This window comes from Neophocaena asiaeorientalis, unplaced genomic scaffold, assembly GCF_003031525.2.
Source record: "Neophocaena asiaeorientalis asiaeorientalis breed wild unplaced genomic scaffold, Neophocaena_asiaeorientalis_V1.1 scaffold108, whole genome shotgun sequence".
Classification (NCBI taxonomy): domain Eukaryota; kingdom Metazoa; phylum Chordata; class Mammalia; order Artiodactyla; family Phocoenidae; genus Neophocaena; species Neophocaena asiaeorientalis.
This window is the reverse complement of record NW_020173770.1, coordinates 5386640-5406625: the sequence shown is the minus strand read 5'-3', so window position 1 is coordinate 5406625 and position 19986 is coordinate 5386640. Positions and strand designations below refer to the sequence as shown.

The window sequence follows — 19986 nt, the reverse complement described above, 5'->3', positions numbered from 1 at the left end:
TGGGGGAGGAGCTATTTCCCTGCAACCGGCCATGCTGGGGGAAGAGAACCATGGAAAACTACCACAGACAAAACCCCTGGTCCCTTCCAAGGGTCCTGGCTTGTGTCCCCAGTGCAGGCTCTCTTGCCTCAGTCCCACCCAAACTCTGTCACTGTCACGTGCCCCTGGGGTCAAACTTCCTGCTTCACAGAGAAACAAAGACACCCCCCCCCACCCGTCAAATGGACTGGGCTTTGGCCAGAATGCTCTCCTTGGACCGAAAGTTCAAGCTAGAAAACAAAATCAGGCCCTCTTCCTTGATGACCTTTTCTGTACCTTTTCACCTAGAAACCCTCTGGTTTTCAAGTGGCTTCAGAATGAACAGTGATTCAGACCCGCTGGGGAATGCACAACCCACCCGCACCCCGCACCCCCTTTAAAATAGGAATTGCAATTCTCGGCTCTGTCCCCAAACTATGTTCCATGGAAGAACTGAGAGGAGGGGACAGTGTGTCATTTCTACTAGCGCTCAGGTTGGCTTAAGGTCCCCAAGTCCCCCGTCTCCGCCCTCCCCCAGGGAGCAGGGCTCGGCCCATTCCTCTCCTCACCTGTATGTGGCACCATTGAGCTCTGGATGAATTGCCTGCTGATCTATTACTGACCAGGGAGCTGTTGTGACAAAGAATTCCTTGTTCACACAGTTTCTTAAGCTCTCTGGGATGCGACCTGGAATAAGATGATTAAAAGTAATCATAGGTATTTTTCAAGGTCACAATGACTTAAATGTTATACTTCTCTGTTATGCGGGGACAAGCTACAATGCAAGTCTCTTACTCTTTGATAGGAAGGGCCGGCCCTTGTATTTCCACAACATATGACTTGTTCCAGGGCCTGAACCACACTGGGCTTCAGCCAAACAGAAGGGAGCTGCCCACGGCTCCCCCTGGGGCTCCCTCCCCTTCCAGGTCTGCGAGACTTGCACTGGCTAATACAAAAGGGAATTGGTTTCCGCTGAAAGAAACGGGGCCCAGCTCATTGCGAATTTCTTCAACTTGACGCCTAGAGACCACCTCTGCCAGCAGCAAAGCCCCACGCCCCCTTCCGCGTGTCCGTCACTGGGATCGGAGGCGGCCAGCGTGGCGGAGGGCTCACCTGTGATGGCCCGGCGGATCTCGGTGGCGGCCGCCTCCCTCATCTCCAGTGAGGCTTGCTCACTGTACCAGGCCGTGTGGGGTGTACAAATGAGATTCGGTGCGTCTTTCAGGGGACCCTGAGCAAAGCTAGATGAGTATACAAAAAACACAGTAGATGAGGAAAACAACGCACGTCACTCTCACTCCCTGCCCTGTTCGTCAAAAGGGAGCCCTTGGCCGTGTGGAATGCTAGCCACACAGAAAAAATGGGGGGTGGGGTGGGTGGGGGGATTCTGCAGTCTGTTTCCTAAGGGTTGGGACTGTAAGACCATACTCATAAAACTGTAATTAGCGTCAGGCATCACGAGGGACTCGGAAAGAAGGGACAATTCTAGGGAGGGCCGACTAGCCTGCCTCCAACCAGAGCAATCCAGAGTACGGGGAAAGCCTGCTCTTCACCGCCATTTGTCTTCCTGCCTCTCCCCTTTCTGATCATCTTTGGGGGAACTTCTGGCCCTTTTATACTTGGTGAGAATACAGCACAGACCTTAGAAGAGCAGAGGCTGTAAACCTGGTTGGTCTCCAGGTGCCCACCCAGGACCCGTCTGGTAAGCTGCCCCGAGTTCACAGTGGGGCTCCTGCAAGTTCCTGTGCGAGCCCTGAGCTACCAAACCTGCCTGAAAGGCTCCGATTCGTGCACGTCGAGGGCGGCCCCTCGTATCCTGCCTTCCTTGAGGGCTTGGGCTAAGGCTTTCTCATCCACCAGTCCGCCGCGGGCCGCGTTCACTAGGAATGCTCCTTGCCTCATCTGCGAGGGGGGGGGAGGGAAAAGCTGGTCAACGGGTGCCGCCGCTGCCGCCTTGGGAAGAGCCTGCACCCAGGTTTGAAGAAGGGAGCCGCGGCAGTGGACGGTAGTGGGTCTGGGTGTTTGATGCGCGCGCAGCGGCTGCGGGGGAAGGGAGCGCGGAGCCTCGGTGACAGCGAGGGGCCGGGGGGCCGCTCCCGCTGACCCCGATGGAGGGCTGCGAGCTGGGGCGGCGGGAGCCGTGACCTGTCAACTGGCTGTCGTGGAGGCCAGGCCTGGTCAGAGCTGGGTCCTGGGCCGGGTCCTGCCCCTCCCCGCTCACCGCGGCCCATCTCATGGAGGGCGCCCCGCCCAGCTCCTTGCCGATGCCTCGGGGGACTTCCTTCTCCGCTCACTGGTGTGTCCACTGGACCGTTTCCCATTCCCCCTTTGGTTTTGACAGCCGTTTCCAGGGTCTGAGACCATTTCTTTCGATTTACCTGCTTTATGGTAAAGTCATTGATGAGGTGGTGGTTATGTTCGTTGAGGTTACAGTGCAAGGAGACGCAGTCGCTCTGATACAGTAAGTCCTGCAGGGTGTAGACCCTCTGCACGCCCAGGGACCGCTCTATCCCATCCTGCAAGTAGGGGTCATAAAATATGACGCTGAATCCAAAGGCCTTGGCTCGAACAGCAACCGCCTGCCCCGTGCGACCTGTGCAGAAAGAGAGCGTCCAGGTGAGCGAGGCCCCCGCGCCTCCTGCCGACGCTCGTCCCGAGGCCGGGACCTTGCATGGTGCCCAGCCGCAGCTCTGCTGCCTCCAGCACTTCTGGCAGTTGGACCCAATCTGTGGTGGTGCTGGGAGAACCGAACGCCCAGGGCTTGGTGCCACCTGAGGCCAGCCCTTCTCCCCAGGTCACTGGGGCCGGGGCCGGGCCAACGCTTCTGGGTGAGCAGGGCAGCGCTTATCACCTGTACTTGCTACCAGAGTAGTTGTTTGTTTTTTCAGGTTCCTATTAGGCACATTTTCAAACACAGACATAACTAGAGAGAACAATCTAGTGAACTCCACGTGCCAGCTCCCAACCATCACCGATCTCATCTCCTTCGTATTTCTCTTTCCCCTACTTGTTTGCTGATACAGTGGGCTTCTTAACCTGAGCTTCATCTCTTTATTGCTCTCAGTGTCGAACAGGGACTGTTCTCTTGTGTCACTGCCACCAGGTTTGCTCATGAACAGTGATCGAAACTGACCACTGCAGTCTGGTCTGAGCACCGATGGATGTGGGGAAGTGCTCTGGTTGAGAGGTGGGGATCTGAGCACACGTGGAGCGTGGGTCAGGCCTCCAGCAAGTTAGCGACGTCGCCTAACAGGACGCGAAGGCTTCCCCGACTCCTGAGTGGCCGTCATTTGCGCAAACCCGCTGACCCCCATGGACGGCGCCTCTTGCTTCCCAGAGCAGTTTTCAGCTTGAACACAAAATGGTGTGAATGATACCCGGAGGGGCTGATTTGGGGAGAGCGCAGAATAAATCTGGCTCGAAAACCATTACTCAAATGTGCAGGAGGAAGAAGGGAAGAAGGGAAGCCCGCGGGAGGGCGGTGGGGTGGCGGACCGCCACCGCCTCCTGCTGAAACTGCAATCCAAATGGGCGGCACTTCCACCACCGCCACGGTCTGGAGGCAAAGCTCTGATAAGCCGTTCTGATCAGGAGGAACAGCTGCGGGGTCGCCCGCGGCCACACCCCTCGTGCCATCCCTCTTCAGTGTCACCACTTGGACACGGTGAGCCAGGAAGTACAGCCACACTGCAGAGGAGCCAGCACGACGGCAGGGGCGCGAAGGGCAGCAGTGACCCGAAGACCCCCCTCTGACGTACCCGAGGTTCGGAACCAAGCGCCCCCACCACGCGGCAGCTGGGGCTCACGGCCAACGCCAGCACACCCGCCACCCCCCGCTTTGCCGGCCTTTAGCTGCCCTCCTTCCCCCCTGCGTCCTAACACACTTTCACAGGAGATGGGGTCCCGGCAGCAGTGCCCGGGGCGGAGTCACGGCCAGTCACCAGAGCCTTCCCCCCATGGCTCTGCTTTTCATAAATTCACGAACCCTCATCTTTCCACTGGCTCTACTTCAGCCATGGGGTTTAACTGACTAAATTTTGCAAGACCTGATGATAAATTCTCTTACTGACTTGATCAAAACCCAGCCTCAGAGAGGAGAACCTAATTGCCTTGGCCTTAAAAAGACAAAATAGGGCTTCCCTGGTGGCGCAGTGGTTGAGAGTCCGCCTGCCGATGCAGGGGACACGGGTTCGTGCCCCGGTCCGGGAGGATCCCACATGCCGGGGAGCGGCTGGGCCCTTGAGTCATGGTTGCTGAGCCTGTGCGTCTGGAGTCTGTGCTCTGCAACGGGAGAGGCCCACGTACCGCAAAATAAACCAAAAAACAAAAACATAAAAATACTGTCATGCTTTCCCTTCAGATTTTTCATGCTTATTCCCAACTCGGAGGCTGGCCTTGAGCAGTACCCACCACCAGCCCGGGCTGGGGTCAAGCTCGCGACAGTGCCCCGTCCAGGCCCCTGCGCGGCGGCATGAACTGGGTTTGGAGGAACTTGCTCCACACTCCAGGCTCTGCTGCTGCTTCTCGGCCGACTCTTAGGCAAGCGGAGGCTTTCAGCCCCAAACAGTCAGGGCGGCAGCAGAGGCGTGAGGCCGCGTATGACCATGCCGCCTCCTGCCTCAGCTCTGCCTACAGTTCTGGGAGGCTCCAGAGAGACCAGGAAAGGTAGCAAGGAAAAACCTAGTGTGCAGGGGGGCTCCGGGACTGTGGCAGTGCTTGGCTTACAGTCTTGAGTAAACAGGGCTGGAATTCACGGGACCGGCCTTCAAAAGATGGATGGCAAAGGGTACAGCCGAAGAAACGTCCCCCATAAGAACTTGCTGTGATGGCTGCGGTCAGACGCCCTGGAAACAAGTGTTCTACCACGTGGCTGGGCCACTCGCAAGGTGAGGCTCTGCACCCTGGCCGGAGCCCACCTGAGGCCTGTGCATCGGCTTAAGAATGCACGTTGTTCTAAGAACCGTCTCCAAGACCCACTTCCTAGAGCGGTGGGAAGCCCCGCGGGCACCAGCAGAGGGCGCTGCGGCCCACAGAGCACCAGCATTTGAGTCATATTGTCTCTTCCACTCCAGAAAAATGAAGACAGACTCTTTGGCGAAAGGATTAGCTCCCTGAGTGTGATCATCCCTGAAACCTGGGCTCTTAGCACCCAGACCCGGGTGCTGGAAAGATGTGCGCTCCTGGAAGAAGCCCAGCTCCTTCTACTTGTTCCAGCCGGTACCCGGGCCTCCTGGACAGGAACTTGCGGCACAAGGAGGCACTGTGGCCGTCCCAGAGGTCCTGCCCTCAGTTATTCGGAAACACAGAGCTCCAAGCTGACGGCTGACCGGCAGCTTGGGGGGCCTTCCGGAAGCCAAGCCCTGCAGTCACAACGCACCCGTGTGCTTCCAGGCAGCAACCGTGTAACACTCGTTCCCAACTGACAGATCGGAAACTGACGCACAGAGGTCGAGCTCTGTCCTCAAGGTCGCAGAGCCGGTGAGCGGTGGGACTGAGGCTCAGCCACGAGCAAGCCCACCCGGCCGGCTCCCGTTTGCCGAGTCGGCGCTCGACTCGGGGCCCAGTGCTGCCAACAGCCGTGGCAGCCAGGCTGCTTTCCACCGCGGCGCACCTCCTCCTGAGGAACCTGCCCCAGGCGCTCCCAGGGCCGCCCGCCGTGTCACCGCGGAGGGAGGCCTTACCATGCCCCCTCTCTTGGGGGAGCTTTCCAAGCTGCTGACCTGACCCTGCCACCTTCTGGCGCAAAAATCCTTCAGCGACTCCACTGCCACCCCCGCCTGGCGCCTGCAGGTGGGCCTTGCCCACTGCCTGGGTCTCCACTCAGCCACCAGCCCCTCACCCTCTACCTGGGGCAGTTAGGGAGTACGGCGCCTTCCTGGGGGCGCCCTCCCGCCGACGTCAGACCCATTCTTCCAGAAGCAGCCCAGATCTGACCTCTGGGCGAGTTCCCTGGTCAGTCTTGACCTCTGACCTCCCACCCCAGGCAGCTCGGCGAAGGGCCAGGGCCTTCCTCCGGCCCAAGCGAGCTCCTCCCACAGGCATAGCTGCAGCGCACCCCGACTTCCAGGGCCAGGCCCGCCTCCCCCAGGTGGTCCCTGCGGAGCAGGCGCACATACCGAAGCCAATGAGGCCCAGCGTCTCCCCGCGGATGCGGGCGGCCCCCGAGGCCACCTCCCGGATCTGCTCCACGCTCTGCACCCGCGTGCCTTCCCGCAGCGCCTGGTATAGCCACGTGTTCCGCCGGTACAGGTTCAGAATGTGGCAGATGGTGGAGTCAGCCGTCTCTTCCACTGCCGCGGACGGGATGTTGCATACGGCGATCCCTGGAAACGACAAGAGCCAGGCGCTGGGATGAGAACCCCAAGTTCTGTGGGGAAGCGCCAGGGCTCCCAGTCCACCCAGCTGAGGGGCAGGGGTGGCAAAGGTGGCCCATTCAGCCACGGACTATGTGTGTGGCCCCAGGCAGGTGTGGGTCTCTGAGGCCTGCTTGTCACCTAGAGTACACAGACCGTCTGGCTCTGAGGCCCAGGGACCTCCAGCCCCGTAGCCGTCCCAGGAGGACTTCTGTCCGGGGCTTGGCTCACCCCCCAGCTGACCCCATGTCCGGCCCACCCAGTGCTTCCAGGCCCCATGTCCGTGGGAAGCGAGTGGTGGTCCAGCTCCATCCACCATCCCCGTCCAGCGCCAGGAAGCTAGCGTGTAGGGCCCCCTCCTGATGGTCTCTGGGATCCAGGAGACCAGAGGCTCTTTGCAATGCAACCTCCTGGATCCTCCCCCCAGGCCGGGGCTGGGGTAATGGAGAGCGGCCTTTTGTTTTATGGTATTTTAAGAGTCTAATGCAATGAACATGTTATTACTCCTTTTTTTTTTTTTTTAAAGGCAAGACAGAAGAATTAGCAAGTTAACACCTTCCAGGCCCATGGGCTGGGACAGGATGGAGCTGATGTCTGAATCCAGCCCCACATTTGCTCAGTGGACCCTAGTCACCCTCCCGCTCTGACAGAAAGACAACAGAGCAGACAGGTGCCCGTGCTACTTTCTGAAAGAGCTTTCAGGGCTGAGAGCAGCTGGTGAAGATGATCCCTCAGACCCTGTGTGAGGAATAGAGATGAAGGGCTAGCGTTTCCCAGCACCAGGAGGCCGGCAGCTGACGACTGCAGGGAGAACTGCCCCAAGTCTCAGGCAGGAAGGGCCCTGGCACTGACCTTCCTCAGTGGGAGGGTGTTTTGGGGAAGAATGTTTGCCAGATGTGGGAGGGGCAGGCACACAGAGGGCCGGCGGGCCTAGATCCAGCCCCGTTCCCCTGGCGAGGCCCGGGGTCTGCCAGTCCAGCCGCTTTCCAAGGAGGGATGTAGGTGTCCAGGGAGCATATGCTGGGCCAGCTCAAAACGTCCCTTTTGGGACCCCCGGAGTCACAGCCAGGGATGCAGGGCCAGGCCACCTGTAAGGCGCCCGCATTCCTCTATCTTCTCGGGTCAGGAGCCTGGGCAGAGAGCACCTGCAGCTCCACCGGACAGAAAACAGGACCAAATGCGTGGAGCACCCCTTCCTAGCAGCTGTGTTGCCACCCCACGAGGGCTGCCCTGGGGTCCAGGGTCTCAGTGACCCCTTCAGGAGGACACACAGCCCCCAGGGTGAAAGCATCCATGTGCTGCCCCGCCTGCCAGGGGATGAGGTTTTGAGATCCAGGCTGACAAACCTTCCACGAGCTGCAAGTCAGTCGTCTTGCAGCACCCACTTCATTTGAAATGACCAAGCACAGGATCTGGGGCTAGACCAGAAGTCAGGATTACTGCAGCCTGGAGAGATGGAGGCAGATGCCAGTGGTACAAGAAAATCTTCTGGCAGCTGGGACAATTTCCATTCCTCGTGGGGCTTGATCTGTTCTGCCTGAAGCCCCGGGGGAAGGTCCAGCAGCAGAACAGCCCAGTGTGGACCTTCTGCTGCAGACGCAGCCACTGCCCAGGCCTAGGGGCCCCCCTGCGCCCTGGGAGGTGGGACGAGATGTGATGAGGCTGGAGGAGAGAATCTGTGCGTCCACGAGAGAGAAAGCACCGCACCAGCCCGCCCAGGGGACGAGGGACTGCAGTGGGGCCACGTCTCCGCCTTCACACTAGAACTTTGAAATTTAGCTCCTTGGCTCTTGTGCCTGTGTGGAGAGCCCAAGACCAAGGCCTGGGAAAGCGGATACATGGGCTTGGGGGGCCCCAAGGCCTGGGAAAGAGGATACATGGGCTTGGGGTGCCCCAAGGCCTGGGAAAGAGGATACATGGGCGTGGGGTGCCCCAAGGCCTGGGAGGAGGTGAGGCTGGCATCCCCTGAGACCTCCTGCCCTGATGGCTGAAACTCTATAGCCCTGACCACCCTCTTGAGGGGAAACTCCTAATCTGTTCTTCATACCTTAAGGGTGATTCTCCAAATGCCATGAGGACAAGCTGCTGGCACCCACAGAGCAAGGCTGCAGCCCCCATGGACCCGAAGTCCGAGCCCAAGAGCTGAGCTGCTTTGCCCCTCAGCTGACGCTTCTGCTCTTTGCTCTAACGCCTTCTGAACTGGACCAGGCTGGATGCCAGACTAACGAGCTTGGCCAGAAAGGCTCACGGAGTGACAGTGCATGGCGCTCAGTCTGGGCCCTGGCTCCCTCCAGCGACCTTCCAACCTCCCACTGCTTCCTCCTGGATCTTGGGGTGACACTACAGATGGGGAGGACCCCTCTACTTGCCCAGGTGCTGTCCTCGCCTGTGGCGGGCGGCCCACAGCCCCTCCCTGCTCTGAACAGGAAGCACCTCGCCCATCGTGTCAGGGCCGGAGGTGAGGTGCCCTGGGCCCCGAAGCCTTCAGGACGGGGCTCCAGGGAACGCTGGAGGGGAGCTGCCCTCCCGGGAACACACGCCGTGGGCCCGGACGTCATCAGGAGGGGCAGAGACCTGAGCCACCTGCTTTTCTGTCCTCATTACAGGTCAGCTGACCGAATGAGCTGTGAAGTGCATTTGGAGACAAAGGACGGCTGGACAGGGGCCCACTTTCCTTCTGCAGAGTCCACATTTGAAAACTGCCTTCAAAACGGCCCAGCAGATGTCCCCGACGCAGCTCCCTTATCAGATTGGACCAGGATCAACGAAAAGGCCACCGCGGACATGCCGTTTACATCTTTCAACATCGCAGGCCCCCGGCGGGCCTCTGTGGGGGGACTCTGGGGACACGGCCGCCCCACCCGGGTCCCGAGTCTGCCCGCGAGGCAGCTTCTACAACTGCGGAGAAGGGACGTTCCCTCGCGGGCACCTCCGATCCCCTCTCCCCCCCCCCCCCCCCGTCCCCCCTTCCCCCCCCCCCCCCCCCCCCCCCCCCCCGCCCGTTCCCCCTTCCCTGCCCCGCCGAGAGAGGTGCCCGGGTCCTGGCAAGGAAGCCCAAAGTCGCACACGTTGCAGTGGCGGTGTCACGAGGGGCAGATGCTGCAGAGACGGGAGGAGGCGGCGGGAAAGGGTCGCGGCCACCCGGGGTGCTGAGCCACATTCTCTGTCGCCGCTTGAACTCGGGATTTCAGCTCTATCAAGAGCGTGAAAACATTTGTTTTCAAACAAAAACATTCGTCTCAGTGCCAGGGAAAACTGGAGAATTTTACTTTACAGTAGACACGCTTCTGAAGACTCGCATCCTCCCAAGGTTCTCCGTGGCGACAAACAGGGGCTCAGAGTGGTGCTGAGGCTGGAAGCAAAGGCTTGGGGTGCACGTGGGAAGCCACCGCTGTCATAACCCCTCCTCCTCTTGTACAGGATCAAGCGACCCCCCCGCCCAAGGAAGGGGGTGAGACGATGGAGACCAGCCAGGGGTGACCCAGAAAAACCAGGATCAATCTTCTGAACCACCACTGCACAGCACCCCACTCGGGACAGGGGGGGGTTAGAACAGCACCTGCAGGGCAATGACCACCTCCTGCCTTATCCGTGGGCTTCACCTGGGAGGCGAGCCCAACCTGCTGTAGCCACAACTCCCAGGCCACCCGCCGCTCTGCAGAGCAGCCCGGCACCATCACGAAGAATCAGACCAGACCCAGCGCCACTCAGAACAGGCCCCCCGAGGCCTGCCCCCCACCCCGCCCGCCGCCACGCGCACCCACAAGACTTACCCCGTGGTTCAGGAACTGGGTGCAGCCCCGATGCAAGCAGGGGAACTAACTGCTAAAGCAAATCCGCAGCCCTCACTCAGGCCCCCAGGCTGGGACCTCAAGGGGTGGGGGGAAGGCTGCAGCCCACTGGGGTGCCCTGGGCTGAAGCAGCAGCGGGCGGGTGGGTGTCTGTGGGCTGCGGCCGGAACCGTCACACCACATGCTTGTGGGTGTTCACACTCAGGTATGGGGCTGAGGCGACCAGGCAGGGCACTGCATACACTGGGCCTTTGGAGCACTGGCTCCGTGGGGCAGAGAGGCTGGCTTGGGGCGGGAGCAGGCAGGGGCATAAAGGCCTGGGTTCCTGACCATTTTGAGGTACACCTTCTCAGCCTCATGGCTGCCGGGCACCAGGCAGATCACAGCCCCACACACTGGCTGCAGGGCCAGCATGTTTCAAAAACAGCAGGACAGTCACCAGAGAGGGGCTAGTCTAGAAGGACCCTTCTGGCCCCTCCAAAGACAGCAGGGCAGCCTGGGGACTCCTGCTGTCAAAGCCTCTGCAAACGCTCCACGCACTCAGAGCCCACGCCAGGTGCTGGGACAGGGAGGCCACCACGCCAAGCTCCCCCGCCTCAGGGCGCCTGCGGCCCGCGGTCTGGAAAGCGGCCGGGAGCCCCACCTTTGGGTGTCCATCTGCTGCCTCTGCTCTTCTCTGGAAACCCCTAATGGCAAGGGATGGGCACGAGGGGCTGTGCAGTGGTCCACCTGCACTGGCCCTGACCTAGGAAGGTTCCTGTGTGGACAGCAGCCCTTGGGGAGACAGCGCCACCCCAGGATTGGAGGAGACCCAGAAACCGTGAGCTGTGCACCCAGCACAAGTTCATTTCAGGCTGATGGGTCCTGGCCGGTCGACACAGAGGTGTGGCGGCTCACCATGCCCTCTGCAGGGAAGGGCCTGTGGCTTGTCTGGCTCAGCATCCTTCCCAAGTGACACAGCCCGGCCCAGCCCCCCAGGTCCCCAGGTGAGGCCTCTGAACCCAGCAAGACGCTTCTACCTGTGTATTCGGAGGTGTGCCTGGCTAGGTTCCCTTCGAAACCAACCCCCTTCCTCCAGCCAGCAGCAGGCACTGTGTGCTCTCTGTTCCGGCTTGCCTCTGCCCCCGCAGGCACTCATCGGGCACCCGCCGGGCACTTACCGAGCTCGCCTGCAGCCTTGATGTCGACGTTGTCGTAGCCGCTGCCTATCCGCACGATCACCCTCAGGGCCTTGAACTTCTCCAGGTCCTCCCTGGTGAGGGTGATGGTGTGGTACATCATGGCGCCGACAGCCTCATTTAAAACCTGTGACGGGGCGAGCAGAGCACAGGTTGGAGGCCCCCATTGCCCTCGAACACGCAAGAGAGGAGTCCAGCGGGAAAACAGCCAGCTACGGCGCGGCCTGGGTGTTGACGGCTTCCCGCGGCCGAGGGCACCCCGGCTGTGCTCGGGGGCCTGCTCGGTGACGCCAGGGGAATGGGGGGAGCGGAGGCGTGGTCAGGGAGGCCCACGGAGGTGAGAGGGACTGGCCAGCGGGGGCCTGAGGGTGGAAAGGCGGGGGGCCATCAGGGCAGCAGCGGCACCAAGCCCTTGCTCGCAGAACGCCAGCTGCGGCCACCCGACCTGGGGGGACCAGACCGGCGGGCGGGGTGAGGAGGGGACCCACCTTCTCGTGGATCTCCTGAGTGGACTGTGCGTCACAGAAGGCCACGGTGGCCAGGTCCTTCAGGATGGGCATCTCCACGGTGCAGTCTCTGCCGTCGAGCAGCGCCACCAGGGGGCGCGGGTGCAGGGGGCCGTTCATGATCTGGGGGCGGATACCTGGGAGGTGGGGACAGGACGGGAGGGGTGGGTTAGGGAGGTGGCTGTCCCACACTCCGCGGGGCAGCACAGCGCAGCCAGGGGCCGGGCCTCCCGCACCGGCCGTGCTTCCCAGTGAGGTGCCGCACCCCACCGTCCACGCGCCTCCCCGTCCGGGGAGGATGCTGGGACAAGCCAAGGAGACTGAGCGGCAACATCTGTGCGGCTCCCTTGCCGCGGGAGCTGAGATGCCTCCATCCGCGAGCACACGTGTAGCTAACAGGCAGAGCTGCGGCGCAAGCTCTACCGCCACATGGAACTCGGGCCCAGGGACCCGGTCAGGCCCACACCTGCCTCTGCCACCACGGACAGCGCCACCTGTATTCCCCTAGACCACCAAGGCCCAGAGGCCTTTGGGACACAGGCGGGGCCTGGCCCACGGCTCCCCAAGCTGCAGCAGGCTCCACCTCTCGGCCCCTCCCTCCGCTGTGCCTCCCTGTTCCCACTGCCCTTCCGCACAGGCACCAGAGGGTCCAAAATGAAACGGAACAACTGAGGCACCAGCATCCCATGGGAGCTTCCTGGAGGAAACCCCTGGGGGGACAGGCACCCTGGGCACGGTTCAGGGGCCCTCTCATCTGGACTAGGTGAGGAGAGGAAGCCAGTCCAAGATGCTGGAGAAAGTGTGCGTGTGAGGCCAAGCGGCTTGCCGGGAACTCAAAAGACCAAACGGAATTTCTCAAAGGACCACAGAGTAAGCATGGTTTGTCGGCAGCCTGGACCAGCCAGAGCCGTCTCACGTGTTGGTGCTTCTGATAGAGACAAAGGATGCTTGACCCCATAGCTTGGTGGGGAAAGGCCGGGGGTGGGCCTCCCTACACGCTGCCTAAGTGCTGGCTCTCCAGCCCAGCGCAGCTGCAGCGCCTCCAACCCAGACGAGGGAAGAGTGTCCGCCCTCCTCCATGGGGACCCGTCACAAGGGGCACACGAGCGGCACACGCACCAGCCCGGGGCAATTCCTCCTCCACTAAACCATTCCTTTCAAGTTCACACGGGAAGGTCTTGGATTTTGGCCCCAATGTTGAACCACCATGACCCCCCTGCCCCGGGCTTCGGGAGAAACTGCAGCACTGAGGTGGCCAAGACAGGGCACCTCCTGTTTTCTCATCAAATCACAAGTGTTTGATGTCACAGAGCACAAGTCACAAGAAGACAGCTTTCCATGCATGGGAGGTTTTCAGATGTTCAGATAAAGTCTGATCGTGGCCACTGCACCAGTCCCGGCTCAGTCCGTCTTGTCTCCTTCCCCACACATGGAATCTACTTATCCTCTCCTCTGGGGGCCACCTTGGCCACTGGGCTTGAGCGCGCTCCTGCAGGCCAAAGCGGGAGCCGCCGGCACGCCCACCTGCGGGACCTCTGCCTCCCGGCTCAGAACGGCTGGCAAGGAGGGCTCCCCCCGTGGCAGCCCTGAGACTGGGTGGGGCACCTCCTTAGCCACCAGGGCTCGGGACCCAGTCAGCCACACGCTTGGGCTAGATGCTGAAAGAGGAGCCCCCCGGTCTGGTGCTGTGGCCACAGTGCCACTGGAGCTGCACAGGGCGGGGGGTGGGCATCCCGCATGCCCGCACGACTGCCGCCCCAGACGGCGCTCCCCCGCCACAGCTGCAGCATCGGGGGACAGGCATCTCTTTGAACGCGGAGCAGAGAAGAGGCTTTTGTCCTGGCTTCAGTAGAACAGGCTGGGGCAGCCAGGGGCGGGCAGGCCACCTCTGGGCGGCCCCGGGCTGGGCCACGCAAGTGCTCATGGGCCCTCCCAGCCCGCGAGTGACAGCCAGAGCCCCACTGCCGCCTCAGGACCTGGATCCCCAAGTGAAGCTGAGCCTCAACATTCTCTGTTCTGAGTGGGAACAGGGATCCCCTACCCCCCTTCCTCACCAGCCCTCAACTCACACAGCAGGCGGGCTGCTGGGGGGCTGGCGAGCGCCCTGCTAGCATCCTGCTTGGCCCGACAGGTCCACAAGAGCTGAGGTGCTGTGTGCACAGGAGGAGAAGGTTCCCCCAAAGACCAAGGCTGACAGCTTCAGACAGGAGCCCCGGAGACCCCACGGAGGGAGAAGTGGGGAGCAGTGATTTTGCACGGGTCCCACCTTCTCACTTCACCCTTGAGACAGCACCACCGTCCCCCTCAGAGAAGAGGAAATGGAGGCACAAGGTGGGAAGTACGTCACCGGAGGAAGGTGGGGCGGCTGCTGCCGACTCGGGGTCGACGCACTAAAGCTCCTACGCCTACCCTCTCGGTCAAGTGAGGTGACCCCACCCCAAGGACCCTTTCTCCCCCTCCGGATTCTGCCTCCGCCCCACACACCTCCTACGGAGCCCAAGGTGGGGCCCCTGCAGGACACCGTGGGCAGATGTGCTCACTTGCCCCGGGCCGCCCCTCCCACAGGGTGACGAACACCCCGACTTCACTCTGGGGGTTGCTGGCAGGAGGGTTAATCAGACAACGTTTCTAAAGTTCATGATCACGACTGGAAATCTGAGTTGTTAATTAAAAAGCAACCACATGGGAAAACGACAGTGGGCACAAGGCAGTCGTCTGGAGAGGCTGAGGGGCCGTCACCACAACATGTCCATCCACAGCATCAATGCATGCATCCCGTTACCTGGGAAACAAACTCCGGGTTGCCTAGCGATCGCCTCCCTCCCCGACTTGGGTCGCCTTTCTCTTTGGCGAAACCCACCCTTTGCCCTTGTTCAGGCTGGGCATGCAGAATGCAGCTGAGGCTGGTCCACAAGACGCCAAGGTTCCCGAGGCCTGAGGCTTGGATACCGGCTGCAAGCTCTTTATGGTAAGGCAGGAGATGGAGATACAGCGGGGATCACGCTGCTCAGAGGTGCTCAGGCTGGGGAAGGATGCTGAGTGGGGACAGCTTGGTGGGTGGTGGGAGTGGGCGAAATTCACAGGTGTTTTGCATGAGGTGCAGGGACTATAGCGTGGGGCTGCTGAGGATCAGGCTTTACGGGGACCACGTGAGACCCCCAGCCCTGAGGATGAGACAGCTTAGCCAGGTCACTGCCAAGGTCTACTTCTACAAAGAAAGAGGCCATACCGTATACACATGCTCCTTCAGTTCCAGGAGGGACTCAGCCACCTGCACACCTTGGAATCCAATTACTTTCAAGCCACCATGCCCAGCACCCTCTGTCCCTACAGTCTTGCTGGAGTCGGGGACAGAGGTACCCAGAAGACCCCAGGAAAGGCTGGGAAGATGGAGTTGCAATTCGACTTTTTATCTCACCTCACGTTAATCAACATCCTTCAGTGCTTCTAACAATTTGAAAAAATTTTAGTGTGTTGGAACAGAATTGACACATTATGGATTAAGAGCTGTAGGTATTAAGATGGCAAATGACCCTTTCAGAGACTATGGAAAATGGGGTACCAACTCAGGGGCTGGCTCTCAGGCTGGAGGGAGAAGCCCTATTTCCTCTACGGTCAAGGGAATTTAGGGGAGAAAAGCAAGGCACAACGTTTAATGAGAAGTCATGAAAAACGAGTCTGTGATCAAAAGCAAGGCTGCCAACTACTAGACACTGCTAGGACCCCAAGAAACAAGCCCCACAAACTCCAAGGCTGGTAAGAATCACACAATGCCGATGGATCTTATTCCCATTTTACAGTCAAGGAGACAAGCTAAGGGAACAAGGAGAACTGCCTCAAACAGCACCAGGGACCCCGCAGAGTCCGAGGAAACACCTGCCAATGAGGGCCAGAGGGTCCTGGTGGCCCTGTAGTCAAAATGACTGTTCCCTTTCTACAGTCCCCTTTCTGTTGATGAACTCGGTCTATCCATTTCAGAATAGTTCCAGCTGCAGCTAGACACACCTAGGAAAGTGCGCCAGTGCACTGCTTTCAACGACTTGTCCAGCATTCACTTTGCAGGGCAGAGAGCTCAGCCGAGTCCTCCCCTGGTGTCAATTACTTGCTGGTTTCAGGCTCCCTTTGGCACAAGCAGGGCCGCAGAGCCCCAGCTCCAGGCCAGCTCTGACGTCTGCCCTGGACCTGGTATTGCTTAGAGCTGCAGCTGCACACAGATAATTGTGCAATGAGACACACTCAGCGGAAAACAAAGACGATGCCGGGCTGAGATGCCGGAGCTTTAAGAGTGGCCAGCGGTCCAGTGAATGCCAAGGGCAAAGGCCTCATGAATTCCAAGGTGGAAAGGGGTGGGCCCCAGGGAGGACTTCGGTAACTTTTTGGCCGCCCAGCCTCGATGCCACCTTATCTGGATAACAGCACCAGATTTCTTCTTGGAACTGCTCCTTCCCTAGGCGACACAGGCTGAAAGGGCTGCTGTTGGCTAAAAGGGATGACGTACTACTGCCACGCAAAGCTGCCCTGTGGTGTTTCTGAGATCCATTTTCTGGCCTTTCTGGACACCGTGTGAGTTCAGTTGACATCCTTCCTACAGAACCACGCGCCACTTTCTAAGGTCTGAGTCGCCTTCTGTTGCTTGCAACTCAAGAACCGAACTGTCTCCGGGCCATGATTTTGCTGCTTTCAGATGTCAGTTATTGAGCAGTTTTACCCCAAAGGACAGTGGCTGCAATAACTGTCTGACCCACAGCAGGCAGAAAGGCCTCTGGTTTTTTGTGGGTTTTTGTTTTTAAGATTTTTTTTGATGTGGACCATTTTTGAAGTCTTTGTTGAATGCGTTACAATATTGCTTCTGTTTTTATGTTTTGGGTTTTTGGCCACGAGACATGTGGGATCTTAGCTCACTGACCAGGGATCGAACCGGCACCCCTGCACATTGGAAGGCAAAGTCTTAACTACTGGACCGCCAGGGAAGTCCCCAGAGAGCCCTCTTTTAACAATGGACCAGATTTTATGAAGCATCCCAACACCACAGCAGCCTCAAAACCCCCATGCTAGGCTGGCTACGATAACGGGATGACGGTCACACCTGTGCAGGGTCACCTCCTTGCTCACCTGACTGGGGTTGGCCAAGTACAGCGGGACTACCCCTTGAGGCCCCGAAAGGACACACATGTGGGGCTGAGACCACTGAGGGAAAAGGACCTCCCACCACACAGCCCAAGTCCACCCAAAGATCTTCACTGCTGCCCAAAGGCAGCTGCCAGGATCCTCTGGGCGGCACCAGTCGTCTGGACAGCTGACGCCAGAACAAGTACCTGGAAAGGTCCACAGATGGGAGACCCGTGCAGGCCTTAGGAAGACCTGAGACAAACGGCGAACTAACTGCCCTGCACACTTAGCACGAGGCTCTGGATGCAATCAATCAAACGGATTCTCAGCTCCCAGGACCGGCGCGGTGGCCTGGAAGGCAGCGTGCACAGCTCCCACCCTCACGTGCAGGCGGCCACGCGGGAGCAGGAGACGCAGCCACACAAGGCCCGGCGTGGTCCGGAGTGGGCAGGGAAGGACACACCAGGCCCGCAGCGGCAGCCCTCTAGCCTGAACCACTCCCCAAGGGTCTGATCGTGTCTCCTGCCACCCAAAGAACAGCTTCCCCTCGAATGCAGCTGTTCCCCCAACTAAAAGGCCGCTTCCTGCAAAGCAGCACAGCTCAACCCTTACTGGCCGGGCTCAGCAAGCAGTCTGATCCACAGAAGGCCAGACACAGAACCAGATCTAGGGTCCGATAAGCGGCATATTTCGCAGGCTTGCATTTCCATGACCTAGAGCTGCAACTCGTGACTGGGGCCGAACCGCAAACCAGATGCTGACCGTGGGACATAAATGAGCCCCTGTCTGAGACTCGGCTTTCAACTCCGAAGCGTGGCTGTGTTGAGGGGTCTACCCAACCACCCAGGGCCTGCGCTGGCAGAATCCTGCCCGGGAAAGGAGGCTGCGGAGCCTCACGTTGGGGCGAGACATTGCCCTTGCTTTGTAAACATGTTTATCCGTGTTATAAAAACTGCTCTAAACTGTCAACAACAAATGTTCTGCAGTTGGCTGGAGTTGATTCAGAAAGCAGTTCTGCAAAGTGAGGGAAGGCAATGACTGTCCCAGACACCCCGGGGAGGTGCCCACCCCACAGCAGCTCCCCTCGCCTTTCACAGGAGGGATGATGTGAGCAGGTGAAGGGGAATGGGTGGTCTAGAGAGCGGCTTGCAAGGCAGTGATTCGCACTAAGACGTGTGTTGCTCACACACATGTGGAATCTTAAAAAAACAGTACTGGTGAACCTAGTGGCAGGGCAGGAGTAAAGAGGTAGATGTAGAGAACGGACGTGAGGACACGGGGTGCGGGGGCGGGGGGAAGAGGAAACTGGGGCGAAGTGACAGAGTGGCATGGACATACATACACTACCAAATGTAAAATAGATAGCTAGTGGGAAGCAGCCGCATGGCACAGGGAGATCAGCTCGGTGCTCTGTGACCACCTAGAGGGGTGGGATAGGGAGGGTGGGAGGGAGACGCAAGAGGGAAGGGATATGGGGATGTATGTATATGTATGGCTGATTGGCTTTGTTATACAGCAGAAACTAACACGCCATTGTAAAGCAATTAAACTCCAATAAAGATGTTTAAAACAAAATGTGTGCTAAGTGTGGCACTATTTTAAGGTTAAAAAAAAAAATGCAGTTACCGTTGGAAATCTCATCTTTGTTCCCACACTGCTATCTGCCTTTTCATTTGACAAACTCTCTCCTCTCTGCGGTGTCCCTGGGCAGCTCTCCCAGGCCGAGAGAGCTGCGTCCACTTCCCTCCCACACCTCCGGGCCAATCTGGGATGTGGCCAGGCCGCAGTTTGGTTTTGAAAACTCGGTCAAGTGCAGATATGCTCTCCCCGCACAGCAGAGAACCCGATTTTTCTCAGGTTGCCTCGCTTTTCACGTCTTGTTTTGCACCCAATAGCTCCCCGCTCCAGGAGGTGTCCTCCTGCCTGTGCCCTGCCTGGCCCGAGGGGGACTGAGCCTTTTCTTGCTGGCCCAGGATCTTGGGCAGAAATGTCTCGGGATGGAGGTGATGACCAAGGAACAGTGTACCTCCAGCCCGGAGGCTGAGGACCCAGAGCGGTTTCTGGCTTTAGGACCTGATAGAATCACAGCGTGCTTCCTGGCCAGGGCGGAAGTAAAGGGCGGTCACTGAAGCGGACGTCGGCCCACGGGCTTCCAGCTGCTCGTCAGCTTTGTAGGCCGAGGCTGCCCTCTCCAAGTGGACCCTGAGACCCCATCCCATCCTCATTCCTTCCCAATTCCTTACCTCCAAGCTCTGACATGTGAGAGCCCAGCCTGGTTCTAGGGACCCAAAGAGGAAGCAGACGTGGACGCTCCCTCAGGGACCTCTAAACACACAGGGAATCTGGCTTATGGAAGAAACAGCTCTCCTCAAAAGGGAATACCCCGGCGGTCCAGTGGTTAGGACTCCGCACTTCCACTGTGGGGGGCCCAGGTTCAATCCCTGGTCAGGGAACTAAGATCTCACAAACCACGTGGCACAGCCAAAAAATAAAATTAAATTAAAATTAAAACAGAATCAGCGTGGTGTCCGTTTCAATCAGGGCCGAGATGTGGAAGTCAACTTGTCTAATACAGTCCAAGTGAAATCGGAACATCCTGAAATTCAATGCAGGCTGGAGCTGAACGGCCATGATGAACCTTGGTGTGTTCAGGGCTGAGGAAGAGGAGGAAGTAAAGCAAACCTGGACGACGGATGCAGATACACAACCACTCTTCTTCTGTGCTCATGGCAGGCATCACTAATTGATCCCAGCACTCTTGGCCTCAGAGTCCCTGTTGACCACAATGCCCTGAGGGCTGCCCTGCAAGGCTAGCTGACATCTGCTGGCCAAGCTTAATTAAGTGCGCTCAGCCTCCTCTTGGAATGGGTAAAGGAATGTGAAAGTCAATGTTCCACACATTCCACCAATACTGTGAGCATGGGAAGAAGCGGGGAGACGTAGGGAGGCCCCCGGGGAAGGACGCAAGGTCCCCGCAGCCAGGAGCAGACCGCAGACCTCCTCAGTCACTCCGGGACAGCCCTCTGTTCTG

The 19986-nt window shown here is 59.2% G+C and overlaps 1 protein-coding gene across 2 annotated transcripts in view; it reads right to left on the bottom strand.

Moving 5' to 3' along the window:
- CTBP2 (C-terminal binding protein 2) overlaps positions 1 to 19986 on the bottom strand; it is a 114969-nt gene that overhangs the window by 2787 nt on the left and 92196 nt on the right. For both annotated transcript variants that reach the window (XM_024751534.1, XM_024751533.1), the window contains 7 exons: positions 11829 to 11983; positions 11323 to 11467; positions 6135 to 6341; positions 2397 to 2611; positions 1790 to 1920; positions 1132 to 1259; positions 588 to 705 (listed from right to left, as the gene is read on the bottom strand). In XM_024751534.1, the coding sequence (XP_024607302.1) occupies positions 588 to 705; positions 1132 to 1259; positions 1790 to 1920; positions 2397 to 2611; positions 6135 to 6341; positions 11323 to 11467; positions 11829 to 11983 (1099 nt within the window). The remainder of the gene's footprint in view (positions 1 to 587; positions 706 to 1131; positions 1260 to 1789; positions 1921 to 2396; positions 2612 to 6134; positions 6342 to 11322; positions 11468 to 11828; positions 11984 to 19986) is intronic.